Here is a 26,537-nt window from a genome sequence, read left to right as displayed (position 1 = left end):
TTGGCAGGTGGAAAAATGAGCTCCTCATCTTTCCCCACACCTACTCCTCTCACAGCCTTCCCCGTCTTTGTCAATGGTGTAAGTCCATTCTTCCAGTTGCTCAGGCCAGAAATCTTGGAGTCATTCTTGACTCCTCTCTTTCTCTTATACCCCTTATCGGTAAATATTGTTGTCTCTACTTTCAAAAGCCAGCCAGAATCTGCCACTTCTCACCACCTTCACCGGCCTGGTCCAAGCCACCATCATCTCTATTGGCAATGGCCTCTGATCTGATCTTCCTCCTGTGTCCCTAGCCTTGTAGTCTATTCTCAACATAGAGCTAGCCAGGGATCTTTCTAAAATGTGAATCAGATCCTGATACTTGTCTCTTCTAAACCCTCAATGGCTTCCCAGTCACTGAAAGTAAAAGCCAAGATGTCCTCACAAGGGCTTCCAAGGACCTTCATGATCTGGTTTGTGCCAAACTCTCTGACCTCCTCTCTATGTTTCCTCTTCCTCACAACCATCCGGTCCTTATTCAAAAGTCACCCTAATATTTAAAACAGAAATCCTCTCTATTCTCTTTCCCTCCTTTACTTTTTTCCATAACAATGATCATGATCTATATATTTTACTTGTTAATTTTATTACCTTTTCCCTCCCACTGGTATGTAAGCTCCATTAGAGTAGGAGTTTTTGCCTGTTTTGCTTACTATTAGTGAACTACCAGTGCCTAGAACTGGTCCAAGCACGTGATAGGCTCTCAGAACATGTTTGCTTATCCTTTCCTAGATTATGGCCAGTGGCTTAGAGAGGCCATTGAGCATAGCAATTATGGATTACTAAAGCCTGGTTCAAAGGTTGGCCTTCCTGGGTTCGAAATCTTGACTCTACCACTAATTAGCAAAATACTTCAACTTTCTGTGCCTTCGTTTTCTCATCAGTGAAGTAGGGAAAATCATGATACCTACATCATAGAGAGCCTGTGGGGCCATTAATAAGTACAAAGCGCATAGAACAGCGCCTTGCATGTAGTAAGTGCTATATACAAATTTCTTATAATTATATGCACATGGAGTTAAGATTTATATCAGTAGTTTAGATTTCCTAAAATCTTTCGATGTGTTATCCATGCTAACATTCATTTTCCATGTTTCTGCTCATACAGATTTCTATGATCTTCCTGCAGTTTTAGTTATCTCCAGTGGCCTGGCTTTTCGTCTGTCATCTTGGACGTTTCCTTGTGTACTCTCTCCTACAGTCATTTAGGAACCATTAAATAGTCATCTCACTGGGCCCCAGTTTCCCAATCTGTGCACTGAGTGGGTGGGACTAGATAATCTTGATGGGCCTTTCTAGCTCTAATGATTTCCCAGGACGGGAGGAGGTACAGGTCCCACGCCCAACCTCACCCCCTTGGATATGCCCTCTGGCTGCCAAGGGGACGGGTGACAGAGTCAGCTGGGCTCAGCTTCAAGGGGAGCAGGTAGGAGACGTGCCAAGTTTCTTGGGTAAGGGTGGCAATGGGGTTCCTTGGCTGGCCCAGGCTGGGGGAAGGTATCAGAGATCACTGTAGTTCAGAGACACTGGGACCAGGGGAGAGAAGTTACTGTGTGGAGAGATGCCCTCTTCACAGGGACACAGCTGTTGTGATGAGCTGGGAGACAATTTGGGTCTGAGTATCTTCCTATATTGGACAGTCCTGGTAGGCCTTGACCCACTTTAGCTAACCAAGTTCTGAAGGACAGAGTCAGCTTCAGAAGAACGACCCAAACCCACTGACTGCCCTCCTCAGCCCCGGCACTGCCTGCTGCCTACTATTCCCCGGGCTGGACCAAGGGAGCTCTGGCAGGGGCCAGGCTGGCCCGGGTTACTCCCAGATGCATCCTCTCAACTCCCCCTTGTGCTTCAACCATCGCCCTCCCCATTCTCTGCTTTTTTGCCCCAGGTCAGGGCTGGGGGGCCAGGGAACTCTGGCCACCCTCACTTCTGCCCTTTCCACCCCTAGGGGGACCATGACCAGTACGGAGTCCTCACTGTTCACAACCTTAGGCCCCCACTCAGATCCTGACGACAGTGAGGTGGAGCTGGACTGCCAGTTTAATGAGGACTTCAAGTTTATCCTGCTGCCCGTGAGCTATGCAGTTATCTTTGTGCTGGGCCTAGGCCTCAATGCCCTGACCATCTGGCTCTTCCTCTTTCGCCTCCGACCGTGGGATGCGACAGCCACCTACATTTTCCACTTAGCTTTGTCAGATACTTTGTACGTCCTGTCGCTGCCCACCCTCGTCTACTATTACGCAGCTCGCAACCACTGGCCCTTTGACACTGGGCTCTGCAAGTTCATCCGCTTTCTCTTCTATTGGAACCTCTACCGCAGCGTCCTTTTCCTCACCTGCATCAGCGTACACCGCTACCTGGGCATCTGCCACCCGCTGCGGGTGGTGCGCTGGGTCCGCCCGCGCCTTGCTGGGCTTCTCTGCCTGGCAGTTTGGTTGGTCGTAGCTGGCTGCCTCGTGCCCAACTTGTTCTTTGTCACCACCAGCCCTAAGGGGGACATCATCTTGTGCCACGACACCACCCGGCCTGAGGAGTTTGACCACTACGTGCACTTCAGTTCGGCAATCATGGGGCTGCTCTTTGGCGTGCCCTTCCTGGTCACTCTTGTCTGCTATGGGCTCATGGCCCGGCGCCTGTATCGGCCCTTGCCAAGGGCTGCCCAGTCATCTTCCCGTCTGCGCTCGCTGCGCACCATCGCTGTGGTATTGACTGTCTTTGCCGTCTGCTTCGTGCCTTTCCACATCACCCACACCGTTTATTACATGGCAAGGCTGTTGGAAGCTGACTGCTGGGTACTGAACATCGTCAACGTGGTCTACAAAGTGACTCGGCCTCTGGCCAGTGCCAATAGCTGTCTGGATCCTGTGCTCTATTTGCTCACTGGGGACAAGTATCGACGTCAGCTCCGGCAGCTCTGCAGGGGTGGCAGGCTCCGGCTCCCCACGGCTGCCTCCTCCCTGGCGCTGGTGTCCCTGCCTGAGGACAGCAGCTGCAGGTGGACAGCTACCCCCCAGGACGGCGGCTTGGGCAGATAGATTGTAACGGAAGCCGGGAAGTGAGAGAAAGGAGGTGAGTGCAGGGCAGAGGGGAGGGAACCTTATAGTGACACCCGATCTGGCTGCTTTGTCCTCTTTTCTGAGCTCTGGAGAGAGGCCCTCACCCTGAGATTTAGGAGGAGCCAGAGAAATCACGTGTGACCCCATCTCCCCTAAACCCTTCAGTTGCCCTCTCCTTTTTAGCCAAAGACATAGCAGCCACTCTTCGTCCTCGACTTCTTTCTCTTTGTTTCTGTCCCCTTCCTGGGGCCACTGGTCCTGTTTCTTGGTCCTACAAGGCTGCTGGAAATCTTCCCCAGCCCTCCTTCTCCTGCCCTCTCCCCCCATATCCTTGTATAGCATGTGTTCCTTCAGCCAGACCAGAGCATTTAACTGGAGGGGTGAAGAAGCTGGGGTGATCTCAGGATTGGCCTGACTCATCTGACAGTGATAGCCAGAATCAGGAAGTGGGGGCACCAGCATATCACAAATGCCTGGGAAGTGACATATGTAGTGCCCACACCCACTCCCTGGTTTCCCCTGGAAGACAGGATAGTCTTGTCTACCCAGGCGCTGAACTAGGGCGCAGTCCCAGAGAGCCTGCCTGCCAGGGTCCCCATGTGCAGCTAGAGGCATGGCCCTGTTGAATGGTGTGTAGCCATGAGGTAGAGAGGGAGCCCTGAGTCTTCCCATGGGGTGGGGACCTTGAGGAGCCTCAGGGGGCAGGACCCAAGCTGATAATGGCCTTTGGAACAGGAATGGGACTGGCCCTTCTTTATGATGTTTGCTGCGAACGTATTTGACAGCTCTCTGGTACTTAATGAAAGGCAGAGTGGATGGCTCAGAACGCAAGGGAGGAGCTCTCGTGTCTATGGCATAAGTTCCAGCACCAAAGGGTGGAGCAGGTTTGTGCAGAGATTGGGGTGGTGACAGGGACCGAGGCCCAGAGCTGACTCTCCACTGGTCTCTCCCCTTTCTCTAGCTCCTGCCCTAGATAAATGATAAATCTGTCACCAGCTCTTTCAGATCAGGTTTTAGGACTTCGAGGACAGGGCAAGGCACTGGGACTAGGACAACTCCCCTTGGAGTTTCCCATCCAGTCACTCCTCTCCAGCACTATCTTAGTGCTTACAGACTTCCAGGTGTGGGGGTGGGGTGTGGAATTTGGGGAGCTAACTCCCAAGCTTTGGGAAGTAAGAGTTTCTGGGAAGGCATTCGTGAGAAGGGTAGGCTTACACTTCCAGGCACCCTCTCTAAAATTGCCTTCCAGTCCTTTGGTCTCTTGAGTCTCCAGCCTTCCTTTCCTTTTGCCCCACTCTTGCTGACCTAGCTCTGATCCCTTGCTTGTCTCCTGGCTTCTAAGGGGTCTCTCTGGAGAGTAAGGTTAGGGCTGGTCTGCAGAAAAAAAAAATGATTTCAGTGCCCCTGAGTCCCCCTTTGCATTCTTGTAAATGCTCCTTCTTCCTCTCTAGACATCAAGGACCCCTTCCGCTAGGAGTTAATGAACTGGCCTTCTTCTTACTAGCCTCCCAGTCTCATGGCCACTGCCTAGACTGTTGCATATGCTGTTCCTCATCGGCACTTACTCCCTTTTATTCTGATGACCACAGCCTCCTCGCCTATCACCTCTCCTACCCACCAGCCCCACCTAACAAAGCTGCTCTCTTCATCACAGCTGACCCAGGCTCCTCCATTTCTCCAGTCCATTGAAGTCCCCTATGCTTGACTGAGACTAACTGCCCAGACTTTGTGGTCTGCTACTTTTGGGCCACCTTCCCTCACACTCTAATTTTAAACACCTTGACTTTCACCTTGGGCCAGTCTTCTCTCTCCTAGGACTAGAGGGGATTGCAGGTGAAGCCAGAGCCCAAGGCTGGCTTGACCCACTGAAACTTGATGTGTTAGAACTTCATCTAAGCCCCCATTCCCCTTAGCCTGCTGAGTTCCTAGTGAACATTCCAGAGCAACTCTTTCCTGTCTTTTCTACCTTCTCAAGACCCCAACTTCATCCTCCCCTATGACCTCTTAAGAGTTACCTTGCCTCCTGAAAAACGGAGAAAATCTAATATCTCAGCTTCCCTCTGTTTCATTCACGATAACTCTACCTCTATATTCATTTTGTCTTTCTGCCTTTCTTCCCTGCAGTCCCAGAATAAGAAGTGGCCCTCTTTCCTTTTCCTTTGTTTATCCCTCTTCATTTTCAGTCTCTTCCGTAACTGATTTCATCTAGTCTTAAAAAACAAACTCTAGGACTTCCCTGGTGGTGCAGCAGTTAAGAATCTACCTACCAATGCAGGGGACACGGGTTTGAGCCCTGGTCAAGGAAGATCCCACATGCCGCGGAGCAACTAAGCCCGTGCGCCACAACTACTGAGCCTGTGCTCTAGAGCCCGTGAGCCACAATGGCTGAAGCCTGCGTGCCTAGAGCCCATGCTCTGCAACAAGAGAAGCCACCGCAATGAGAAGCCGGCACACCACAAGAAAGAGTAGCCCGCACTCGCCACAACTAGAGAAAGCACACGTGCAGCAACAAAGACCCAACACAACCCAAAAATAAATAAATTCAAACAAACAAACAAAAAACAAATTCTATTCATCTTACTCATTTCACTCTCAAATATCTGGAAAGAATACCATGAATCCCATTTCCTCATCACAAAGTCACCCCTTAACTCTCTGGATCTGGTTTCCTTCCTACACTTTTCTGTACCTAGAACACAAATTGCCTCATAAGCAAAACCTTTAATGATCTTTTCTCTGCCTTCATCCTCTTTGACTTCTCTGCTTTGCTTGACCCTGTTGCATATCTTCTTTAAAAATTTTTATAAAAACCACATTAATAAATTCCACTATGACAACATTAAAGCAAAATTTGAAAGAAAATATTTACCTCAACTTCCCAACCCTAGACAATTGTTTTTATTTTTCCACATTCTGTGCTTTTCCAGTTTGTATAATACATATATATATTTTTATATAAGTGCAATCATAGTGTACATATATTTTTTAATTCTTCTTTTAAAAAACTTAATTGCAGATACTCTCCTTGTGTTAACAGTCTTTCATATTTATCATTCCAATGGCCACATAAAATTACATCCATCAGTAGATTATATTTTATTTGACTATTCCCCTATTACTGGACATTTAGGCGACTCCCAATTTTTCTGTGCTTTGAATATTTTAATGCATATAGCTGTTTTATTCTTTGTAATCCTCTTCCTAGGACAAGTTCCCAGGGGTGAGATTACTAGATCAAAGAGCATGAATGTTTTTATAGAGCTTGATTTCCCAAAGGACTGCACAGTTTTCAACACCACAATGACATGTGAGTGTTCCAGTTCCCTTGCAGCCCCAGCATTGGACTTTATTAGAAATCTTTTTGGATGGCTTAAACATTAACTTATTAACTCCTTTCTTTGATTACTCATGGGATTGAACATTTTCCCATATGTTTACTGTTTGCATTTTCTCTTGGGTGAACTCTCTGTTCATATCCTTCTCCAATTGGTATCTTAGTGGTATTCTTATCTATCTAAATGTATTTTTATTTAACATACATGTTAACCCTTTGTCATATTTGATATAATTATTTCTTCCATTTATTGTAATACTTTTAACTTTAGTTTCTTATTTTATCCCCTTGCTTTAAAATTTCTCTCTTCCTAATTTACTCTTTCCCTACTTTACTCTCTCTTATTACTTCTTCTCTTTCTCTTTTACTCCCTAAGTAAACAGAGTTCCAAGATCTGTCATAGTCATAGCATTTGGGGATTATTTAATCCCCTCCCCTCATCTGAGCCTTGATTTCTCTCTTGGAGAGAACATATATGCATGTGAATACAATTCAGTTGACTCATAGTCCTTGAGAGTATCTCAGAAATCTTCTAGGGCCGGGGCACCCCCTCACTTTACAAAGGAGGAAACAGGCCCAGAGATATGACTTGCCCATGACTTAGTAAATTAGGGGCAGAGCAGAGACGAGGCTCCAGGACCCCTGAATTCCAGAGCTCCTTCCATTACGCCAGGCCAACTCAGTTCTATGTCTGACCTTTCTCCCAAGCTCCACCTCTATGTCTTCAGTTGCCCACTGGATAGTTTCACTGGATCTTCCATTGTTACTTCCAACCCAAAATGTCAAAAACTAAACTCCCTGAACCAGTTTCCCTACCTGTCTTGCTCATTTGTGTTCATGGCATCTTCTTTTCTCAAGTCACCTAGGCTTGAAAACACTCAGGCAACTTTGACTCTTTGCCCTCCCTATTTCACAAGATTCTGACATTTCTTCCTTCATCATGTCAATTACAATTGGCCTTCCTTTATGGTCCCAGTGCTACCATTCTAATACTGGCTCTTGTCACCTTCTCCCTGACTGACTGTCACTGCCTCCCAACTGGTCTTCCTTGCCGCCAGTCTTTCCTAGCACGATATATACAGTGCATATTGCCAGATTAATTGGCCCCAAAACTGCTTGCAGTTTCACTCTCTCGCTCAAAACTCTTTCATGGTTCCCCATTGTCTACAAGACATGTTGAAATCCTTTTGTCAGAAATTCAAGAGCACTAATGCATATGCCTCCCCATCATTAGCCTCACTTCTGCTCCCTTTGTCTTTACTCTTTAAAATTAAATCCCTCTTGCCAGGTGGATGAGAAGTTGATCTGTGAACTTAGTTCTCGTTTCTCCATTCTTTAGTCAAAGCTTGTGCTGTGTCAAAAAAAAAAAAGAAGAAATTCAAGAGCACTTTTTCAGTTTTATTTTCCATTCCTCCCCAGTACAAATCTCTCTTCTCCAGCTCTTTTGATCTCCTCATTCTTTTTCCAAATAAAGACTTTCGCTTTCTCACCTCTCCACCTTTATTCTTCCTTTCCCATACTCTAGAATGCCCTCCCTTTATTTTCCCACTGTCTTTTTCCTACCCAGTGTCAAAGGCCAGGCTTAAGTCCCACTTCCTCTTTGAGGCCTTCTCTGCTGACTCTTACCCACAGTGAACTTCCTGGTCATTCCTACAGTAATTATTATCTATATCAGTCATTTGACACTTTTATTGTCTTTTGATATCGCTTATACTATTATCCTGAATTGTTATTTAAGTTTTTATGTGTGTTTGTTTTGAGTTCCTACCTGTAAACCCCTTGAGTTACTGTGATAGAGAGGAAAGAGCATAGAACTGAAAATCAGAAGAACCAAGTTGGAGCCCTGGTTATCAAGGTGGGGCTCAGGTATGTCACTTGGGTGAGTCACTCAGACTCCCTGAGCCACAGTTTCATCATCTGTAAAATGAAGATCATAATCTCAGCTTTAGATACTCCAGATTGTGGCAAGACTCTGCGAATCTAGACAGCTAAGCAAATATAAATATTTATTTTATCATCCCATTTGCTTAATAAATGGTGCTTAATAAATACTTTCTGAATAATTACATGTCAGTAATTCAGCTTAATGTTTCTTCTCCTGGGAATATTTCCATGTTAAGAGGCCACAGAGCTCAAGGAGCCTAAAGATCTAGGGGTACTTCAGGAGCAGTGGAGGTTGGGAGGGCATTGGAAAGATACTTTGAAGGAAAGTAGGCCTGTCCAGCATATCTCACATCCTACTACACTGGCTACTCACTGCTTGGCTTACCTGTAAGGGTAACCTGGATGTGGAGTGAAGGAGGTGGTACATCTGAGCTTTTGCTTTCCCCACATTTTCTACTACTGCATCCCACAATCCCTAACTGGTTATGCTAAATGCTTCACCTGAGACCTCTGTTCTCTTTCATTCATGTGATGAAAGCCAGTGTTTTGGTGAAGGACGTGATGAGGAGTAGTAGAGAGAATAGCAGTTTTAGTCAGATAACCAGATGTGGCTTTGAATCCTTGATCTGCTACTCACTAGCTGCATGATTTTGTACACGTTATTTACTCTTTCTGAGCTTCAGTTTCCTCATTGATAAACTGGAGATAGTAATACCTATTTGGCAGGGCTGTTGTGAAGTGTCAATGGAGTAATGGATGAAAAAACATCAGTTACAGTTCCTGTGGGTGGAAACCCCTTCTCAAAAGTTCTCAACTTTAGTGTAGCTGGACGAGGAACCAGAATTCTACATTTGGATTTGGTGCTGCTTAGAAGTGATAGTTAAGTACTAGCAAGGTAGTGAGAGCCCAGTAGCAATGTTGGACCCTGAAGTCTGTCTAGCCGGCACTGAGACTTCTCTGGGATGCTCATTTTCCTTATGGACAGCCCTAGTCATTTGGCATCAATGCTTAGTATCTGGGGAACTGTGAGAGACGCTGGGGAAGAGACACTTACGGAAATGGGAAAATAGTCCCTGATGTGGGTCCAGGCACACCAGTTCCTTACCCAGGCTGATCGCCTGTCACCTGAGATAGAAATATCTGTAGGGGATGGTGTCTGTGTGTGCCAAGCCCACCCCTCCCGCTCACCCAGTGCTTCCCTAGCAGCCTGGAGGGACCGTGGCTCTGCTAGGGAAAAGGAAGAGACCTCAGGATGGTCCTGGCTGGCCTAGCTCCTGTGGCTCTGAGAACTTGGATGAGAGGCCTGTGGGATGGTAAGTGGGACTGCCTGGTTACAGGTTGAGATGGAACATTCTTAAGTCCTGTTCTTTCTAGGTCCATGAGTCTTACCTTGCTCTGGGGTCTTCCAGTCCAGGAAAAACCAGGCAAAGTAAAGGGCTGGTAGTGGCCACTAGGATGTAAACAGCAGGTAAATGGGCAATGATTGCAAGATCCAAACTGATGAGGGAGCAGATCAGACCAAATTTGTGCTGCCAGATGAACTTGACCATGTCCAGCCCTATTAAGAGCCCTCCAAACTCTCCAAGCCCCCTGGTCCTGGCCTTCTGCACAATCCAGCTCCTGCCTGTCCATCAGCCATGTCCACTTGCCCTTCAAACTTTCCCTCTATCATCTACCATACATTCCAGATCTATTTCTCTGCTTACCTGTCATCCCTGTCCACCTGCCCACTCACCATCCCCCCACTCCTGCTCCCTGCCTGCCACCAGCTTTCCCCCCACTGCTTCCTTTCATCCACCATCTTTTCCCTCTTGTCTCCTGTCTCGCTCCTTATTCATCATCCTTGAACTCTTGTTAAAACACTAGCTCACCCTCCCTTGTCCATATACTGTCTATATCTCCCCATACTCCGTGCATACAGCATCTGCAGCCTTCTACTGTTCCCCGTACACCATTCTTGTCCCCTTGCCCATTCACCATTCCTTCCATTATCTCTGTCTCCCCTCACCCCCACCATGCTACTACCACTCCCCTCCCAGAATGGAAAATTCTATGGTTCAAACACAGGCGATACTTCTCTAAGTCTGTAATGCTAATGCTTCCTCTGCCCCACTCCCCATGCTTCCTTAAGATTTTGGACATATCATGCTTATTCCATGGCCCTCATTTCTCCTCTCCAGATAGTGAGGGTTAGGAAGTGGCTGAAATTAGCTAGATCTACTCATAACCAACATGACCCTGTTCCACCTCCCACCTCCACCTGTCCTTTCTGCCCCTGAGACTCTATCTCTTCCTTCTCCAGGGCACTCGGGGAACTTGAGACTCCTTGGCTTTACTCTGTAGTACCAACTGAGATGATCAAAGGCCAGAGATGAGACTTCCCATGAGCACAAAAGTCACCCCAGATCTGGTCCTGGCCTCTGACCCTGGCTTCTTGCCATGCTCTCTTGGATCAGTACACATATATGGCAAGGTCGCTCAGGGGCCAGTGCAGAAGTACCAGACTCTGGAAGTGCTTAGGCTGCTTGAAACAAGGCATGATGCCCAGGAGCCTGAAGGAGACGAAGATCCCAGAACGGTGTTCCAACCAAAGGTACCACTAGCCTCTGGAAGCTCACCCGATATTGAACGCATATAGTTATGAGGATTTTCATCTCCCTGTCCCGTCCTGGTCCAACCCCACATCTACCACCCACTGAAGGGGGCAGGCTCTGGAGTGGTAAGGACTGCCTCATCAGGTCTGAGCCCTGGGCCTTGCCCATTTGCCCTTTGATTCCCTCTCCTGGTATTACTAGAACATAAGGATGAAGAAAAGGTGAGAAGGGCTGCTATCTGGTCCTAATGACACAGAGGTCCGGAGAAGGGAAACACCCCTCACATCACAGGCCACTCTGAGACTGCTAGGGTTGTGACCTCAGGGAGATGGCTGGTGGGAAGGGAGCGCTGTGGGTTTGTGGGGTGGGGAGCACCTGGGGTTAGATGTCTGTTGCGGCCGTTGCCCTGGGGTTAGACGTCTGTTGCGGCCATTGCCCTGAGGCAGCCTGGTTCGAGGCTGTCCCCCTCTTTTAATTTTCTATTATAAAAATTTGCCCCCGCACACAAAACTAGAGAATGCAAGAAATTTTCAATTTTGTTTTCATGTTTTATGTTCATCTTCAACAACTATTAACATTTTGCCATACTTGTTTCATCTATCTCCCAGCTCTTTTTTTTCCCCCCCTTGGAGTATTTTAAAGCAATTCTAAGGCATCATGTCATTTCACCCCTAAATTTCACCATGCATCTACAAAAATTTGGATGTTTTCTTCGATAATAACAATGCCATTATCACCCTTAACAAAATTAATACTCCTCTAAAAATATCTAATATCCAGTCCATATACAAATGTCTTTTTATACTTGTGGGCCAAAAAGTTCCTTCAGTTTTTAAATAAAAATAAAAGACACATTTTTCATTTTCACCAAGAACTTTATTGAACAACGTATTCACCGTTTTGTTCCACTACCTTCTGCCATTTTTCAGGCAACTTCATAATTCCATCTTCCCAAAACTTTTTTTTTTTTTTCTTCCCAAAACTTTTAATCTTTTTGAGCAATGAACAGTTCTAGGTGCCTTTTACAGCCTTCCAGGGAATTGTAAGTTTTTCCATTAAGAGAATTTTGTAAAGACTGAAATAAATGGAAATCTGAAGTTGCAATGTCTGGTGAATACGGCGGATGAATCAGAACTTCCCAGCCAAGCTGTAACAGTTTTTGCCTGGTCATCAAAGAAACATGCGGTCTTGGGGTATCCTGATGGAATATTACGCATTTTCTGTTGACTAATTCCAGACACTTTTTGTCGAGTACTGCTTTCAGTTGGTCTAATTGGGAGCTGTACTTGTTGGAATTAATCATTTGGTTTTCCGGAAGGAGCTCATAATAGAGGACTCCCTTCCAATCCCACCATATACACAACATCACCTTCTTTGTATGAAGACTGGCCTTTGGTGTGGTTGGTGGTGGTTCATTTCGCTTGCCCACGATCTCTTCCATTCCATATTATTGTACAGTATCCACTTTTCATCGCCCATCCCAATTTATTTTTTAAATTTATTTGTTATTTTTTATTTTTTTTAATTATAATCATTTTATTTTAAATTTTTATTGGCGGATAGTTGCTTTACAATGTTGTGTTAGTTTCTGCTGTACAATTTGTTTTAGAAACAGAACGTTTTACTTACGTTTAAGTAGAGAATCACATGCGGAAATACGGTCAAGAAGGTTTATTTCACTTAACTCATGTGGAACCCAAACATCAAAGCGATTAACATAACCAAGCTGGTGCAAATGATTTTCAGTGCTTGATTTGGATATTTTGAGTATGTCGGCTATCTCCCGCGTTGTATAACGTTGACTGTTCTCAATTAATGTCTCGATTTGATCGCTATCAACTTCAACTGGTCTACCCGACCGTGGAGCATCGTCCAGTGAGAAATCTCCAGCACGAAACTTCACAAACTACTTTTGACACGTCCAACCAGTCACAGCACCTTCTCCATACACTGCACAAATCTTTTTTTGTGTTTCAGCTGCGTTTTTACCTTTCTTGAAATAATAAAGCATAATATGCCAAAAATGTTGCTTTTTATCTTCCATCTTCAATATCAAAATAGCTACACAAAAATTCACCAATTTTGGTAAGTTTTTTTTAATGCACGCTGATATGACAGCTGTCACAATACAATCTAACAAAATTGTTTTGAATGAAGTTAAAGACAACTAAGTGCTACTAGAGCCATCGTATGGAAAAAACCGAACGAACTTTTTGGCCAACCCAATAGTTGGTTAATTTGAATCAGGATCTAAACAAGGTCCACTGATTTTATTTGGATGTTATGTCTGTTAAGTCTCTCTCTTTAATTGTTCATTGTAAAATAAAACCCAGATACAGAAAACCACCTAAAACAAATATGGCTTAATGAATTATTATAAGACAAATACGTTGTGGCCACCGTTAGGTCAAGAAATAGAAGTTTTTCACCCACCCCGGAAGCCTCCCATGTGCCCCATTACAGTCACAACTCTCTTTCTCCTCCCAAAGTAACCATTATCTTTGACATTTAGAGAAATTGTTCCCTTGCATTTCTATGGTTTTTTTTTTTAATTTTTATTTATTATTTATTTTTGGCTGTGTTGGGTCTTCGTTTCTGTGCGAGGGCTTTCTCTAGTTGCGGCGAGCGGGGGCCCCTCTTCATCGCGGTGCGCGGGCCTCTCACTGTCGCGGCCTCTCTTGTTGCGGAGCACAGGCTCCAGACGCGCAGGCTCAGTAGTTGTGGCTCACGGGCCCAGTTGCTCCGTGGCATGTGGGATCTTCCCAGACCAGGGCTCGAACCCGTGTCCCCTGCATTGGCAGGCGGATTCTCAGCCACTGCGCCACCAGGGAAGCCCATTTCTATGGTTTTATTACCCAAACACACTTCCCTAATGACTATGGTTTAGTCTTGTCCATTAAAAAGATTATTAAAACCCTTAAAATTTCTTTTTTGTAAACGTTTTATTTGAGAATAATTTTAGATTGATAGGAGAGTTGCAAAGATAGTGTGGAGAGTTCCCTATACCCTTCACCCAGCTTCCCCTTATGTTACCATCTTATGTAACCATAGTATAGTTATCACAGCTAGGAAACCAATATTGTAACATTACTGTTAACTCCAGACTTTATTCGAATTGCACTAGTTTTTTTCTACTAATGTCCATTTCTGTTCCAGGGTGCCATCAAGTCCCATGTTGTATTTAGTCATCGTGTCTCCTTAGTCTTCTCCAGTCTGTGACAGTTTCTTGGTCTTTCCTTGTCTTTTATGACCTTGGCATTTTGTAAGAGTTTAGGTCTGTTTTAGTTTCCAGCTTCCCCCTCCATCCCTTTCTTTTCCTGATCATTTATCTGTTGAACAACCCACATTTGACCTGGAGAATCTCCCACAGCCTGGACTCCGCTTGCTGCGTGTCTGTATTTCCCCCAGATTGGCAGTTGGATTCAAACACTGGATCAGACTCAGGTTTGAGCCCTTCAGCAAGATCTTCATTTACTTTTAATACAGAACAGTCCCACTTCCTACCCTCCTTTTTCCCCTGCCATTGACCTGTCAAAGACTGTTCTCCCTTGGAGTTAGCCTGTCTTCCAGACCTCAGCACCATCTCCCATGAGCAGGGGTGAGCCCCACGTACAGGCCAAAGTGAGGAGGGGGGGCAGCAAAGCCCTCATTCTTCTTTCTGACTCCCATCTCTTACCTTGTTATAACTTCATGCCCAATGAAGCAAATTGAGTTGTTGGTTTTTTTGTTTTGTTTTGTTCCTTGTTTTTGTTTGATTTTCACACCTGAAATCGGTATGCTTCTAAAGGGATACGGACCATATCTTATTTTTAGATGCATCTTCCTATAATGCCCGGAAAGTCCTAGGTCCTCAGTATTAAATAAACAATCAGTGAGTGAGTAACTTAGTTTGAGGTCTGTGGTTTCTTCCGGGTAATTAGATCACAGGAGTCCTATGGAAGAGTGTGTCCTGGGGACATGAGTGGGGGGACAAAAGGCTGTACAGAAATAGAGGACAATGGGCACGTTGCAAAACAGGAAAAGAAGAATGAGAGGAAGGAAGGCAAGTGTTGACCTTTGAGTCGGTTTGGCAAAAGACAGAGTTCTGCATACTTTGCCTTCTCTGAACCTGGAGGTCTGTCCCCACTCCAGCTCTTCCTGCTAATTGAATATCAGCCCGGCCCTGTAGCAAGCTTGAGCATTCAGGCATTACAGCATCTCCTGCAATCTGTGTTGACATCCCTGTGCTTGAAGGTGAGGACTAGCCCCTGGCAATACAGGGGAGATTAGCATTCTGTCTTTCCAGAATAGGATTTTCTGAGGCGACATTAACTCCCTCTCGTCCTTGTAAATTGTCTTCCTCAGGACTGCTACTAGATTAACTTTTAATAATTTGTGCATTTTCAGTTTTTCCCCTTTATTTCCTCCCACCCCCTCACCCCCCCCAAAAAGAGGTCAGTTGTTGAGAAGACACTTAAGCTACAGTGTTGATCTGTACACATATATTTTCCTTTTAACAGCAGATTGCATCCTTTGTTTTCATATTTTAATGTTTAAAATGTCATAGACTTCCATATATAATAGTTGTATTTTTAATATCCATTGATTGAGAAATATATAACAAACGAAACAACTATGGCTATACATCATGACAGTATACATCGTGACATTTGAAAAAAAAATATGTGTAAGCATATTTTTTGTTCATTCTAGACAGTGCTTGGGCCATATAGGAATTTCCAGAACCCTTGTAATAATTAAGTTACTCCCTGTCCCCCCACAGCGGTCTGCTGCTTACAGGTTAGAAACAATGGCTTGTTTGCTTTTTTCAAAATGAAAGTTGATTTTTTTCCTGATTATAAAAATAATTCATGTAATTCATAAAAATTTCAGACTACGCAAGGAAACATAAAGGAAACAAAAATGACTCATAATCTCACAATCCAGAAATAACAACTGTTAACTGTTCACATCCTGGTATCTCTCTTTCTTGACTTTTTCCTGTATGAATATAGAGATAAATATTGTGTCACTGTGAAGAGTTTGGGCTCTTGAGTCCAACATATCCCAGTCTGTACCTCAGCTTTGCCACTTAAGTGAACTATGGCAAATTACTTAACTGCTTAGTGCCTCAGTTTCCTCATCTCTAAAAGATGAGTATAATACCTACCGATACCATTGGGTTGTCATGAGGGTAAGTAATTAATGTAAAGCTTTTTCTTCAGTGCCTTGTTTATTTATATGCTCATATTTAAAGCTCAATAAATGTTAGTTATATGTATAATTTCTTAATCAAAATGAAATCATATTCTCTGTACTGTTTTGTAACCTGTTTTTTCACCTAAGAGTATATCATGGACATTTTTTCATGTCAATTTTCTTCTATCACATCATCATTTCATTGTATGGATATGCCATGATTCATTTAACCAATCTCCTATTATGGAGGAAACACTAATTTTTAGACATGCCTCTTTCACTATCTGGTCAGACTTGAAGGCCCCCTATATACTAGACCTGGCAGGGCTGCTGCTTAGTTTCACCTCCGCTCAAGCTCAGGAATGTTTAAACACAAGCCAAGTCCGGGGCTGAGGTGAAGTGTAGAAAAATGGGTCTTGAAATGTGTGGATCACTGAGATCAGCCTGTACCCAGGAAAGATCAGTACAAGCAATCTGTTGTATCAATACGTTGGTTTCTATGCTTTCATATTGTTTTCTTTTCTTTTTGAGAAAAAAAATTTTTTTAATCTAGTCTCACCTGAACTAAAAATGAGAGTGATTGCAATTCCCTAGGCCAGAGACTTCCTTGGTATGTGGGTGGTCCTGGTCACCATGAATTGTATCAGAGAAAATGGAGTGATGGCCAAAAGAAATTAGGAAACCTGGGAATGTGAGAACTGATTGTTAGTAAGTACACTGATCCTTTCTTTTCTTCCCCCACCCTTTTTTTTTTTAACATGACCTCACAGAATTGTACTAATTGTAATCCTTGGTTGATGACACACTCTCATTGTTTATGGATGTCCCCCTTCCCTCTCATCTATCTATCTATCTATCTACCTATCATCTATCTATTTATCTACCTATCATCTATCTATCTATCTATCTATCTATCTATCTATCTATCTATCATCTATCTATCTATCTATCTATTTATCTATCTACTTTTGCAGTAGGAATTGCCCTCTTAAGCACTACACATGAGAAGTACTGTCTTGCCCCTGTGTCACAACTTAGCAGCTACTTGTCTGGTCTTGGCCTTCACTTCTTTCTCAGACATCTGAAGGTATCTTCTTCTTCTTCTTCGTCTTCTTCTTCTTTTAGTTTATTTTATTGAAGTGTAGTTGAGTTACAATGTTGTGTCAATTTCTGCTATACAGAAAAGTGATTCAGTTATACATATATATTCTTTTTCATATTTTTTCCATTATGGTTTATCACAGGATATTGAATACAGTTCCCTGTGCTACACAGTAGGGCCTTGTTGTTTATCCATTCTGTATATTGAAGATATCGTCTTGATGCTACAGCTTTGGTAATAGAGTTCTTCTTTTCCTTATCTTCAGTCCCTGACCTGGTAAAGATTCATGACAGCAGCATCAAATCCTTAGGTGAGTTCTGTCACAATAGAATGTGGATGGCAAATAGCCAAAGCAGGTCATGGGGAAGGATGGACAGGCATCAATATTCCCTAAAGCCGATGCCTCGTCCTATGGAGAGCTGGATATCAGAAATGAGTTGAAGTTCTGAGATCTGGGAAGTCAGCAAGGTGTGGAGGTCAAGGCAAGAATAAACCAAAAGGCAAGGCCATTCCAAAATGGCCTTATCCCCCAAGTGACACTGCCTGCCTCTGGCTATCTGCCTATTCCTTTCTAAGCCTGTTTTGCACGCTAAACAATTGGATGAATTCATGCTGTGTGGTGTGTGCAGAAATAGCCAAACTGTGGGTGGCAGGAATCAAGGATTTGTTTAGTGCAGTGGGAGTGAAAACCAGAGTTTGCAAAGAAAGAACCTGTCATATCACCGAACATGGCTGGGCAGATGCTAACTAGGAAGCTGCTTCAGTTTCCCCGATGCCACTGGACTCTGAGGGACCAAGCACTGATCAGTCTGAAGAGGAACGGTTTATTGGTTGCAAACTGGTGCCTAAGCACCCTCAAGGGATTCTTTCTAACTCATAAGTCCAGGCACATTTATCTCATACTTTATATCCCTGATATAGTCGTTTACCTCGCAGGCCCCCTGATGTTGCTGGAAGATTTTCCTTCCCCATCCTTTTCACCTTTGATGCCAGAGAGTCATAAAGAGTCATCAAGTTCTTCATCTTATCTTCTAGGAGAAGCTAACTGGTGTGGCTTGACTTTTTCAAGGCCCCACCTTTGTCTTATAAGGTAGAGTACACTTGCTGAAGTTTCTGTAGCTTCTGGGAGGTGGGTGAAGAGGGCTTCCCTCCCTACTGCAGGGTAGTGGGGAACTACATCAGCTTGTGTTGTCCTCTCCTGTTCTAAAAACAAAACTTTGCATAAGGTTTGTTCGGCCTGTGGGAATGGCTGAACAAACCACGTACATGCAGGAGACATGGAGATGCAAGAGGGGCCAAGCCCTACAAGCTGAGCTACCATTTGCAAACTCAAATGTCTCTAGGGACCAGGGGTACTAGAAATGAGGGAACAGGCTGAGAGTTATAATAGGGAATGGTGGGGATTGTGGTGAACTAGAGAGGGCATGCTCCTTCTAAAGGCCTTCAAAGTTAGTTTTTCCAACTTTTTCTTGTAAAAAAAAATTCAAGCATACAGGAAAGTTGAAAGAATAGTATAATACACACCTGTATATCATCTACCTCTTCAAGTCAACAGTTGTCAGTATTTCACATATTTATTTTATCTGTCTCTCTCTATAGGAATGTATGTACATATGTATGTATATATGTATGTGGGTTTTCTTTTTCTGAACGATTTAAAATTTTTAAAATGACAATAACTGGACTGTCTAAATAAAACACAACTGCAGACAGATTTGGCCCAAGGGTTGCTCATTTGTGACCACTGGGGAAGGACTGGACACAGACCAAGTGTGGGGAGCCAAGAGGAAGTCTTTGGAGTCCAGTGAACACCCAGTTAACACTGAGAGCTCCTACGCGGAGCAAAGGGGGGACCAGCAGAAATGGGCATGGCCTTCCCACTCCTCCCCTACCTTCTTGTTACTGAAAAGAATATATAATCTTTTTCAGATCGGCTAGGGTTCTACTTTTTCTTTTCTTCGTGTTTTTGTGAGATGTATCATATGTATAAAAGAATTGAAATAATAATGAAGACATTATTATGATATATTGTTCTATATTATTCATTTTAATAATTATAATATACAATAACTAATATTTCTATAATAATGAGGACACACGTGTATTTACCACCCAGCTAAAGAAATAATATGCTACCAGTAGCTTCGAAGGCCTCTGAGTGCCTCTCCCTAATCTCCTTCCCCTCATCTCCTCCCCTACCTTGAATAACCTCTATGCTGATGTGTTTGTCTGTCATTCCCTTTCTTTTCTTTTTTTTTTTTTTTAATTGATTTATTTTTTATCTTTGGCTGCATTGGGTCTTTGTTGCTGCACGCGGGCTTTCTCTAGTTGTGGTGAGTGGGGTCTACTCTTTGTTGCAGTGCGAGGGCTTCTCATTGCGGTAGCTTCTGTTTGTTGTGGAGTACAGGCTCTAGGCACACAGGCTTCAATAGTTGTGGCACTTGGGCTTAGCTGCTCCATGGCATGTGGGATCCTCTTGGACCAGGGCTCGAACGCATGTCCCCTGCATTGGCAGGCGGATTCTTAACAACTGCGCCACCAGGGAAGTCCCTCCCTTTCTTTTATTTGTAGTTTTATCACGTATGTTGTTTAGTTTTGCCTACTTTTGTGTATATATGTGTGTGTGTGTATATATATATATATACACACACACACAAACACACATATATATGGTATTTCTCTCTGACTTGATTGTTTCCACTCAACACTAAGATTTTGAGTTTCATCTTTGTTGACATATGTAGCTTTGCTTTTTGTATTCCATTGTATGAATATGGGTGGATGTACCATGGTTTATTCATCCATGGTCTTATTTATGGACATTTGGGTTGTTTCCAGCTTGTTTTTGCTATTATGAACCCTGTTTCTAGGACATTCTTATCCATGTCTTGTAGAGCTCATGCGTAAAAGTTTCTCTAGGGTATATGCCTAGGAGTGGAATTCCTGAGTCATAGGTTCTGTGCAGATTCGATTTTACTAGGACATGCTAAATTGTTTCCCAAAGTGATTATATCATATGCTTTCAGCAGAGTGTGGGTACACATTGCCTCATATCCTAACACTTGGCTTTAACTGACTTTTAAATTCTTACCAATCAGTTTAGTGTCAAATGCTATCTTGTTGCAGCTTTAATTTGTATTTCCCTAATTACTAAAGAAGTTGAGCATCGGTTCTTATACTTATGGGCCATATTTCTTCTGGAAAATATCTGCTTACATCTTTTACTAATTTTTTTATTGGTTATCTTTTACTTAATGATATGTAGGAACTCTTGACACAGTCCATATACTAATCCTTTGTCAGTTGGGTGCTGTGAACATCAGTATACCAATTTACAATAAGGAATAGAGTACCTGGCCTCTAGGGCCAGAATGCGTTCAAATTCCAGCTCCACCCTTCACCAACTGTGTGATCTCAGGTAGTTAACCTCTCTGTGCCTCAGTTTCCTTAACCTCTTTGAGATTAAGGTTTCTTATCCGTGGAGTACCTAACCCACAGTTACTGTGCCAATTAAATGAGTTATTATATGTAAAGTATTTAGGATGGTACCTGGCCCCTTTTAATCAACATATGCATTTCAATAGAATGTTCCTTAGGGGCAGGGATTTTGTTTTGATTCATCTACTAATTTATCCTAGGGACCATTAACAGTGCCTGGCACATAGTAGGTGCTCAATAATATTTGTTGAATGATCTTTCTCCTCGTTTGTAGATTGTCTTTTCTCTTTCTTTAGAGATTTAAAAAAGTTCTTAGTTTTAATGTGAATGTATCAATCCTTTGTGCGTTGTTTTAATAAAAATTTCCCCATCTGAGAATATGAAGATATTTTTCTATACTTTCTTCCAAAATTTTAAAAGTTTGTTGTTCTTAAAAAGTTTTTAATAACTTTGGGAAAAAGACAGAGATGCAAAAATAGCAGGTTTAGTTACTTACAGAAAACTTTAAAATCACCACAAAAGTCGATTTGAGTGCTTTTCAGTCTGTAAATGGGATTAGGCTAAGCCTCTTAGCTCCTCTTCAAGCTCATTCCTCCATGTTCTTAGCCTCAGGGCTGAGTGTTCCGTTCTAGGCCTTCCCTCCTCACCTCTTTAGCCTCCTGTTTTCTCTAAAATTTCTTAAAGTCAATTACTCATAGAAGGACATAAGTAAAGTCTATTTTATATCTCATTCATTCATTCAACAAATACTTATTGTGTGTCAACTATTGTATACAGTGTTCTAAGTGCTGGGAGTTCAGCAGTGTACTAAACAAGGTCCCTGTCCTCATGATGCTTATATTCCAGGGAGGGATGACAACAAAAAATAAATAAATATATAATGCCAAATGGTGATATATTCTGTGAAGTAAAAGAAATCAGAGTAAGGGGGATGGGGATGGGGCTGCCATTTTAGGTAGATTGGTCAGGGAAGGCATGTGGCTATCAAGGGGAAGAGCCATTCCAGAGAGAGGGAACAGCAAATACAAAGGCCCTGAGGCAGGAGCATACTTGTTCAAGGAATTTATTCAAGGAACAGCAAGCAGATCCTGTGGCTGGAGTGGAGTTAACAACAAGTAGAGAAAATAGTAGGAAGTGGAGTTAGAGAGATGGTGGTAAGGTTAACCATGGTAAGTCACTGAGGAAATAGGTTATCTTGGATCATCAATGGCTACGTATTGGGTAGAAGCAAGGCCTAGGGCTGGCTTCCTATTCTGGTCTCCTGGTCTCTGGTTTCTCTTCCCTTCTATAGTACTACCCACTTAATCTTTTGAGAATTCCTTCTATACTACCACTTTCAGGGGTCCTCTATTGCTTATGAGATAAGGGCCAAATTACACAGCCTCTGAAACCTTACTCATGCTGTTCCTCTATCCAGAACACTCTCTCACCTCTTCTTTGCTCAAGGTCACATGATCAATACAGTCAAGACAAGAAGCCAGTTGTCTTGACTCCAGTCATAATAATCAGAGCATGTTAAAATAAGAATGATTTGTTAATTAGGATGTAGGTTCAGTGAATGTGACAGAGATCCAAAATAAAATGTAGTTTACATAAGATAAAGATCTATTTCTCTCTCTTTCAGACCCAAAGATGAAGTGGCTATTGTGCCAGGCTACTCAGTGAAGTTGTCAGGGACCCAGGCCCCTCCATCCCTAGGGTGTTGCCTTTATTTGCATGATCCAAGATGGCAGCCTCTAAATGACCTCTCTGCTTTGGTATTTGTCCTTCTTTTTTAATATTATTTTATTTTATTTTATTATTTATTTATTTTGCCTGTGTTGGGTCTTCATTGCTGCGTGCAGGCTTTCTCTAGTTGCAGTGAGCGGGGCCTACTTTCCGTTGTGGTGCGCGGGCTTCTTACTGCGGTGGCTTCTCTTGTTGCGGAGCACGGGTTCTAGGCATATGGGCTTCAGTAGTTGCAGCACACAGCCTCAGTAGTTGTGGCACGCAGGCCCCCTAAAGCGCGCAGGCTTCAGTAGTTGCGGCATGTGGGCTCAGTAGTTGTGGTTCACAGGCTCTAGAGTGCAGGCTCAGTAGTTGTGGCGCACGGGCTTAGTTGCTCCATGGCATGTGGGATCTTCCTGGACCAGGGATCGAACCCGTGTCCCCTGCATTGGCAGGTGGATTCTTAATCACTGCACCACCAGGGAAGTCTGGTATTTGTCCTTTTAAATTCTATTTTTTACAAGGCAACTAGAGGAAGGCTTCTAAACTATAAGTCAGATTTTGTCATTCCCTTGCTCAGAACCGATAATGAGGAAGATCTCGAGACAGACATGAAGTGATTTCCAGGATATACTTTAAGTGAAAAAAGTAAGATACAGAAGAGCATATACAGCTATGCAACCTTTAGTCAAGAAGAGGAGGGATATGAATATATATGTGTACATACAAATATATCATATAAATGCTTCTAATTGGAAAAAGAACTCTAGAAGGAAAAAAAAAAAACAAATTAACCTTCCCCGTAGAGACAGGGAAGGAAAAGTTTAGAGGGGGTGGAGTTGGAAGTGAAGCTTATCAATACACTGCATTATGTGAGCTAGTAAGTGTGGACAGGATGATAGAAATAGAAAAACATTCTGGTACAACTTCTGATGAAATAATTGTGACATGTAATGATCATCACTGACTGCTATAACCATGAGGTGAAGGTTGATATGGAATGTTGCAATGAAAAGATCAGGCTATGGCCACCCGCATTTCAGATTAATCTCAGAAGCACTAAAAAGGGGATAACCTCAATGTGAAGCATGTACCCATCAAGTACTCTTACCTTCAAAATTGAACCTGAATCTAAACAAGCCTCTGGCTAACTTCCAGTTTACAGAAAATAGGAAGGATAAAGGAACAACTTAAAAGACGCCATGAGGAAGCTAACAGACAAATCCAGAATATGGGACTTTTTATAAGACAATGGTCTAGTTTCTTCAATAAGTCAATGGTTTGAAAAAAGTGGGGGGTTGGGGGAGAGGACAGCTCTAGATTAAAATAATTGATGGGACATCATAAACCAACTGTAAAAAAAACTATTTTGAAGGCAAGGAGGGAAATGTGACTATGGACTGAGTATTAGATGATACTAAGGAATCATAGTTAATTTTTTTTTTTTGGTGTGATAATGGCTCTATTGTTATATAAGAAAATGGTCATATATTTTAGATGTGCCATACATAAGGGTGAAATTTGCTTTAAAGCACTTCAGCTTAAAAAAAAGAAAAGTTGGGATAGATGAAGCAAGTGGCATTATCTTAATAGTTGTGGAATCCAGAACTTCCATAGAAGTTCATGATTACTATTCTCTCTAGTTTTGTACGTGTTTAAAATTTTTCATACTAAAAAAAAAAAAATAAACCTTCCAACAACTCCTCATCTCACTTAGTAGAAAATCCAATGCTATCACATTGTCTTATGAGATCCTACTTGATTAGCCCCTGTCTACCTCTGTCACCTCATCTTTCATTCTCCTGTTGTTCATTCCACTTCAACCAGTTACCAGGCAATCTTTTTAAAAATTTTTTTAAAATTGAAATATAGTTGATTTACAATGTTGTGTTAGTTTCAAGTGTACAGCAAAATGATTCAGTTATATATACATCTATATCTATTTTTTTCAGCTTCTTTTCCCTCATAGGTTATTACAAAATATTGAGTATAGTTCCCTGTGCTATACAGTAGGTCCTTATTAGTTATCTATTTTATAGAGAGTAGTGCGTATCTGTTAATACCAAACTCCTAATTTATCCCTACCCCCTTCCCGCTAACCCTGCTTTCCTCTTTGGTAACCATATGTTTGTTTTCTATGTCTGCCAGGCAATCTTGTTATTCCCTGAACATGCCAGGCTCTTTGTCCTTGCTGATCCCTCTGTTAGAACTGTTCTCCCCCCCATGCTAACGTGACTGGATGCCTCACTTCATTCAAATGTCTGTTCCAACAACATCTTTCCAGGGAAGGCCTCCCTCACCACCCTAGCTGAAATAGGACTCCCCATCACACACTGGTCCCTTATTGGCTTTATTTTTCTTCATGGCACTTATCACTATCTGAAGATGCTTGCTTAATCTGCCTCGCCTAACTAGATTGTAAATTCTGTGAGGGCAAGTTCTCTGTTTTACTCAGTGCTCCAATCCTAGCATCTAGAACAGTGCCTGTCACATAGTAGGAACTCCATAAAACATTTGTTGAAATGGCAAAAGAATAGTGTCGTGACAGTTTAAAAGCCCTGAGTGACTTGGCACAGATAGCAATTCATGCCGACACATTTGCTGAACTGCTAATCCTCTAGGAACAGCGTGTGCTGTGACGCTCTGTATGTGTCATATGGTGGGAGAGATCTTGGGGATAAGGAGTGAGGCATCTCCCAGACTCTGCTTGTCTTCAGGGAGGACTTATTTGCACTGATGTTTTGGGGCTGTGTCTCCAGGCTGTTGGGTTTGTCAAGGGGGTGGAGTCCCCCTCCAGCTATCAGCATGACTGCTCTGTTTTCTGACTCACCAGTTCCCAGTTCTGGGTCATCCCTAAACTCAGTTTTCTTCCAGTTACTGGGGAAAAAAAGGCAAACTGGCTATTGAGAAAAAGCACCAGGTCCTGAGAGCCAGAGATTAGGCTCTAAAAATTTCTTAGTTTTTCCTCAGACATTATGCCTTGAGACTGTGGTGTTTTTTGTGGAGGCATAAAAAGTAGGGGACTCCATGTGATAGCCTTGGACCTGGGGGCAGCAGTGAGTCTGAGGGTCTCTTCCCACCCCAACAAGGAACCCTGCCCCTCATCTGTATTCCCTCCAACCTCTTTGCATTGTCCCTCTTGATACCCTCTTGTTATGCAGCCACAGGAGAGACATGAGCTTGGGCCTGTGGCACTCTTGAACAAAGCCTGTTCAGAGATGTCTGTGCAGAGACCCCATTCAATTCTTCAGCTCAACAAATTCTGAGGGACCTTGGCCACTGATTTTGCTGCGCACTCAGACAATAGTGTTTTGCCATTGGGTTGAGGTCTTGCTTTGGCCTAGAAAGCACCACTGTCAAGAACAAATCTTCGTAGGCCCTGAGGAAACCCCCTCCATTTTCTCCCAAGGGAAGGACCATGAGGGAACTGTGAGCAGAGAGACTCTAAATCCTGTCAAAAACCAAAGTTCAACCCAGTAGATTTGAAGATCTAATTTGCTTTATTAGATGATTCATGAATCTGTCAGCATCCCGTCTAGCAACCAGAAGGAACCTCCCAGGAGCGTACAAGAGGGAAGGCTTTTATAGAAAGGAAGTTGGGGAGAGGAAGTCATTAGCAAAAGAAAAGAAAGGGTGGGGACTTCCCTGGTGGTCCAGTGGCTAAGACTTCGCACTCCCAATGCAGGGGGCCTGGGTTCAATCCCTGGTCAGGGAACTAGATCCTGCATGCAGCAATGAAGATCCTGCATGCCACAACTAAGACCCAACACAGCCAAATAAATAAATAAATATTTAAAATAAAAAAAGAAAAGAAAGGATTATTTTGGGCCAAGACATCTTCTTCTTCTTCTTTTTTTTTAATAAATTTATTTATTTATTTATTTATTCATTCATTCATTTATTTATTTATTTTTGGCTGCAGTGGGTCTTCGTTGCTGTGAGTGGGCTATCTCTAGTTGTGGCAAGCAGGCTACTCTTCGTTGCTGTGCACGGGCTTCTCATTGTGGTGGCTTCTCTTGTTGTGGAGCATGGGCTCTAGGTGTGCGGGTTTCAGTAGTTGTGGCATGTGGGCTTCAGTAGTTGTGGCTCACCGGCTCTAGAGCACAGGCTCAGTAGTTGTGGCGCACGGGCTTAGTTGCTCTGCGGCATGTGGGATCTTCCTGGACCAGGGCTCGAACCTGTGTCCCCTGCATCGGCAGGCAGAT

The 26,537-nt window shown here is 43.3% G+C and overlaps 1 protein-coding gene across 1 annotated transcript; it reads left to right on the top strand.

Annotated features, from left to right (window-relative positions):
- Nucleotides 1-1,994: 1,994 nt before the first annotated feature.
- Nucleotides 1,995-3,074, top strand: P2RY4 (pyrimidinergic receptor P2Y4). The gene has a single exon (XM_059910390.1). It carries the CDS (start codon nt 1,995-1,997, stop codon nt 3,072-3,074), a length of 1,080 nt encoding a protein of 359 aa, XP_059766373.1.
- Nucleotides 3,075-26,537: the final 23,463 nt, after the last annotated feature.

The sequence above is a fragment of the Balaenoptera ricei genome, chromosome X (assembly GCF_028023285.1).
Source record: "Balaenoptera ricei isolate mBalRic1 chromosome X, mBalRic1.hap2, whole genome shotgun sequence".
NCBI lineage: Eukaryota > Metazoa > Chordata > Mammalia > Artiodactyla > Balaenopteridae > Balaenoptera > Balaenoptera ricei.
Note: the sequence above shows the minus strand (reverse complement) of the source record. Positions and strands in the feature narration are given on the sequence as shown.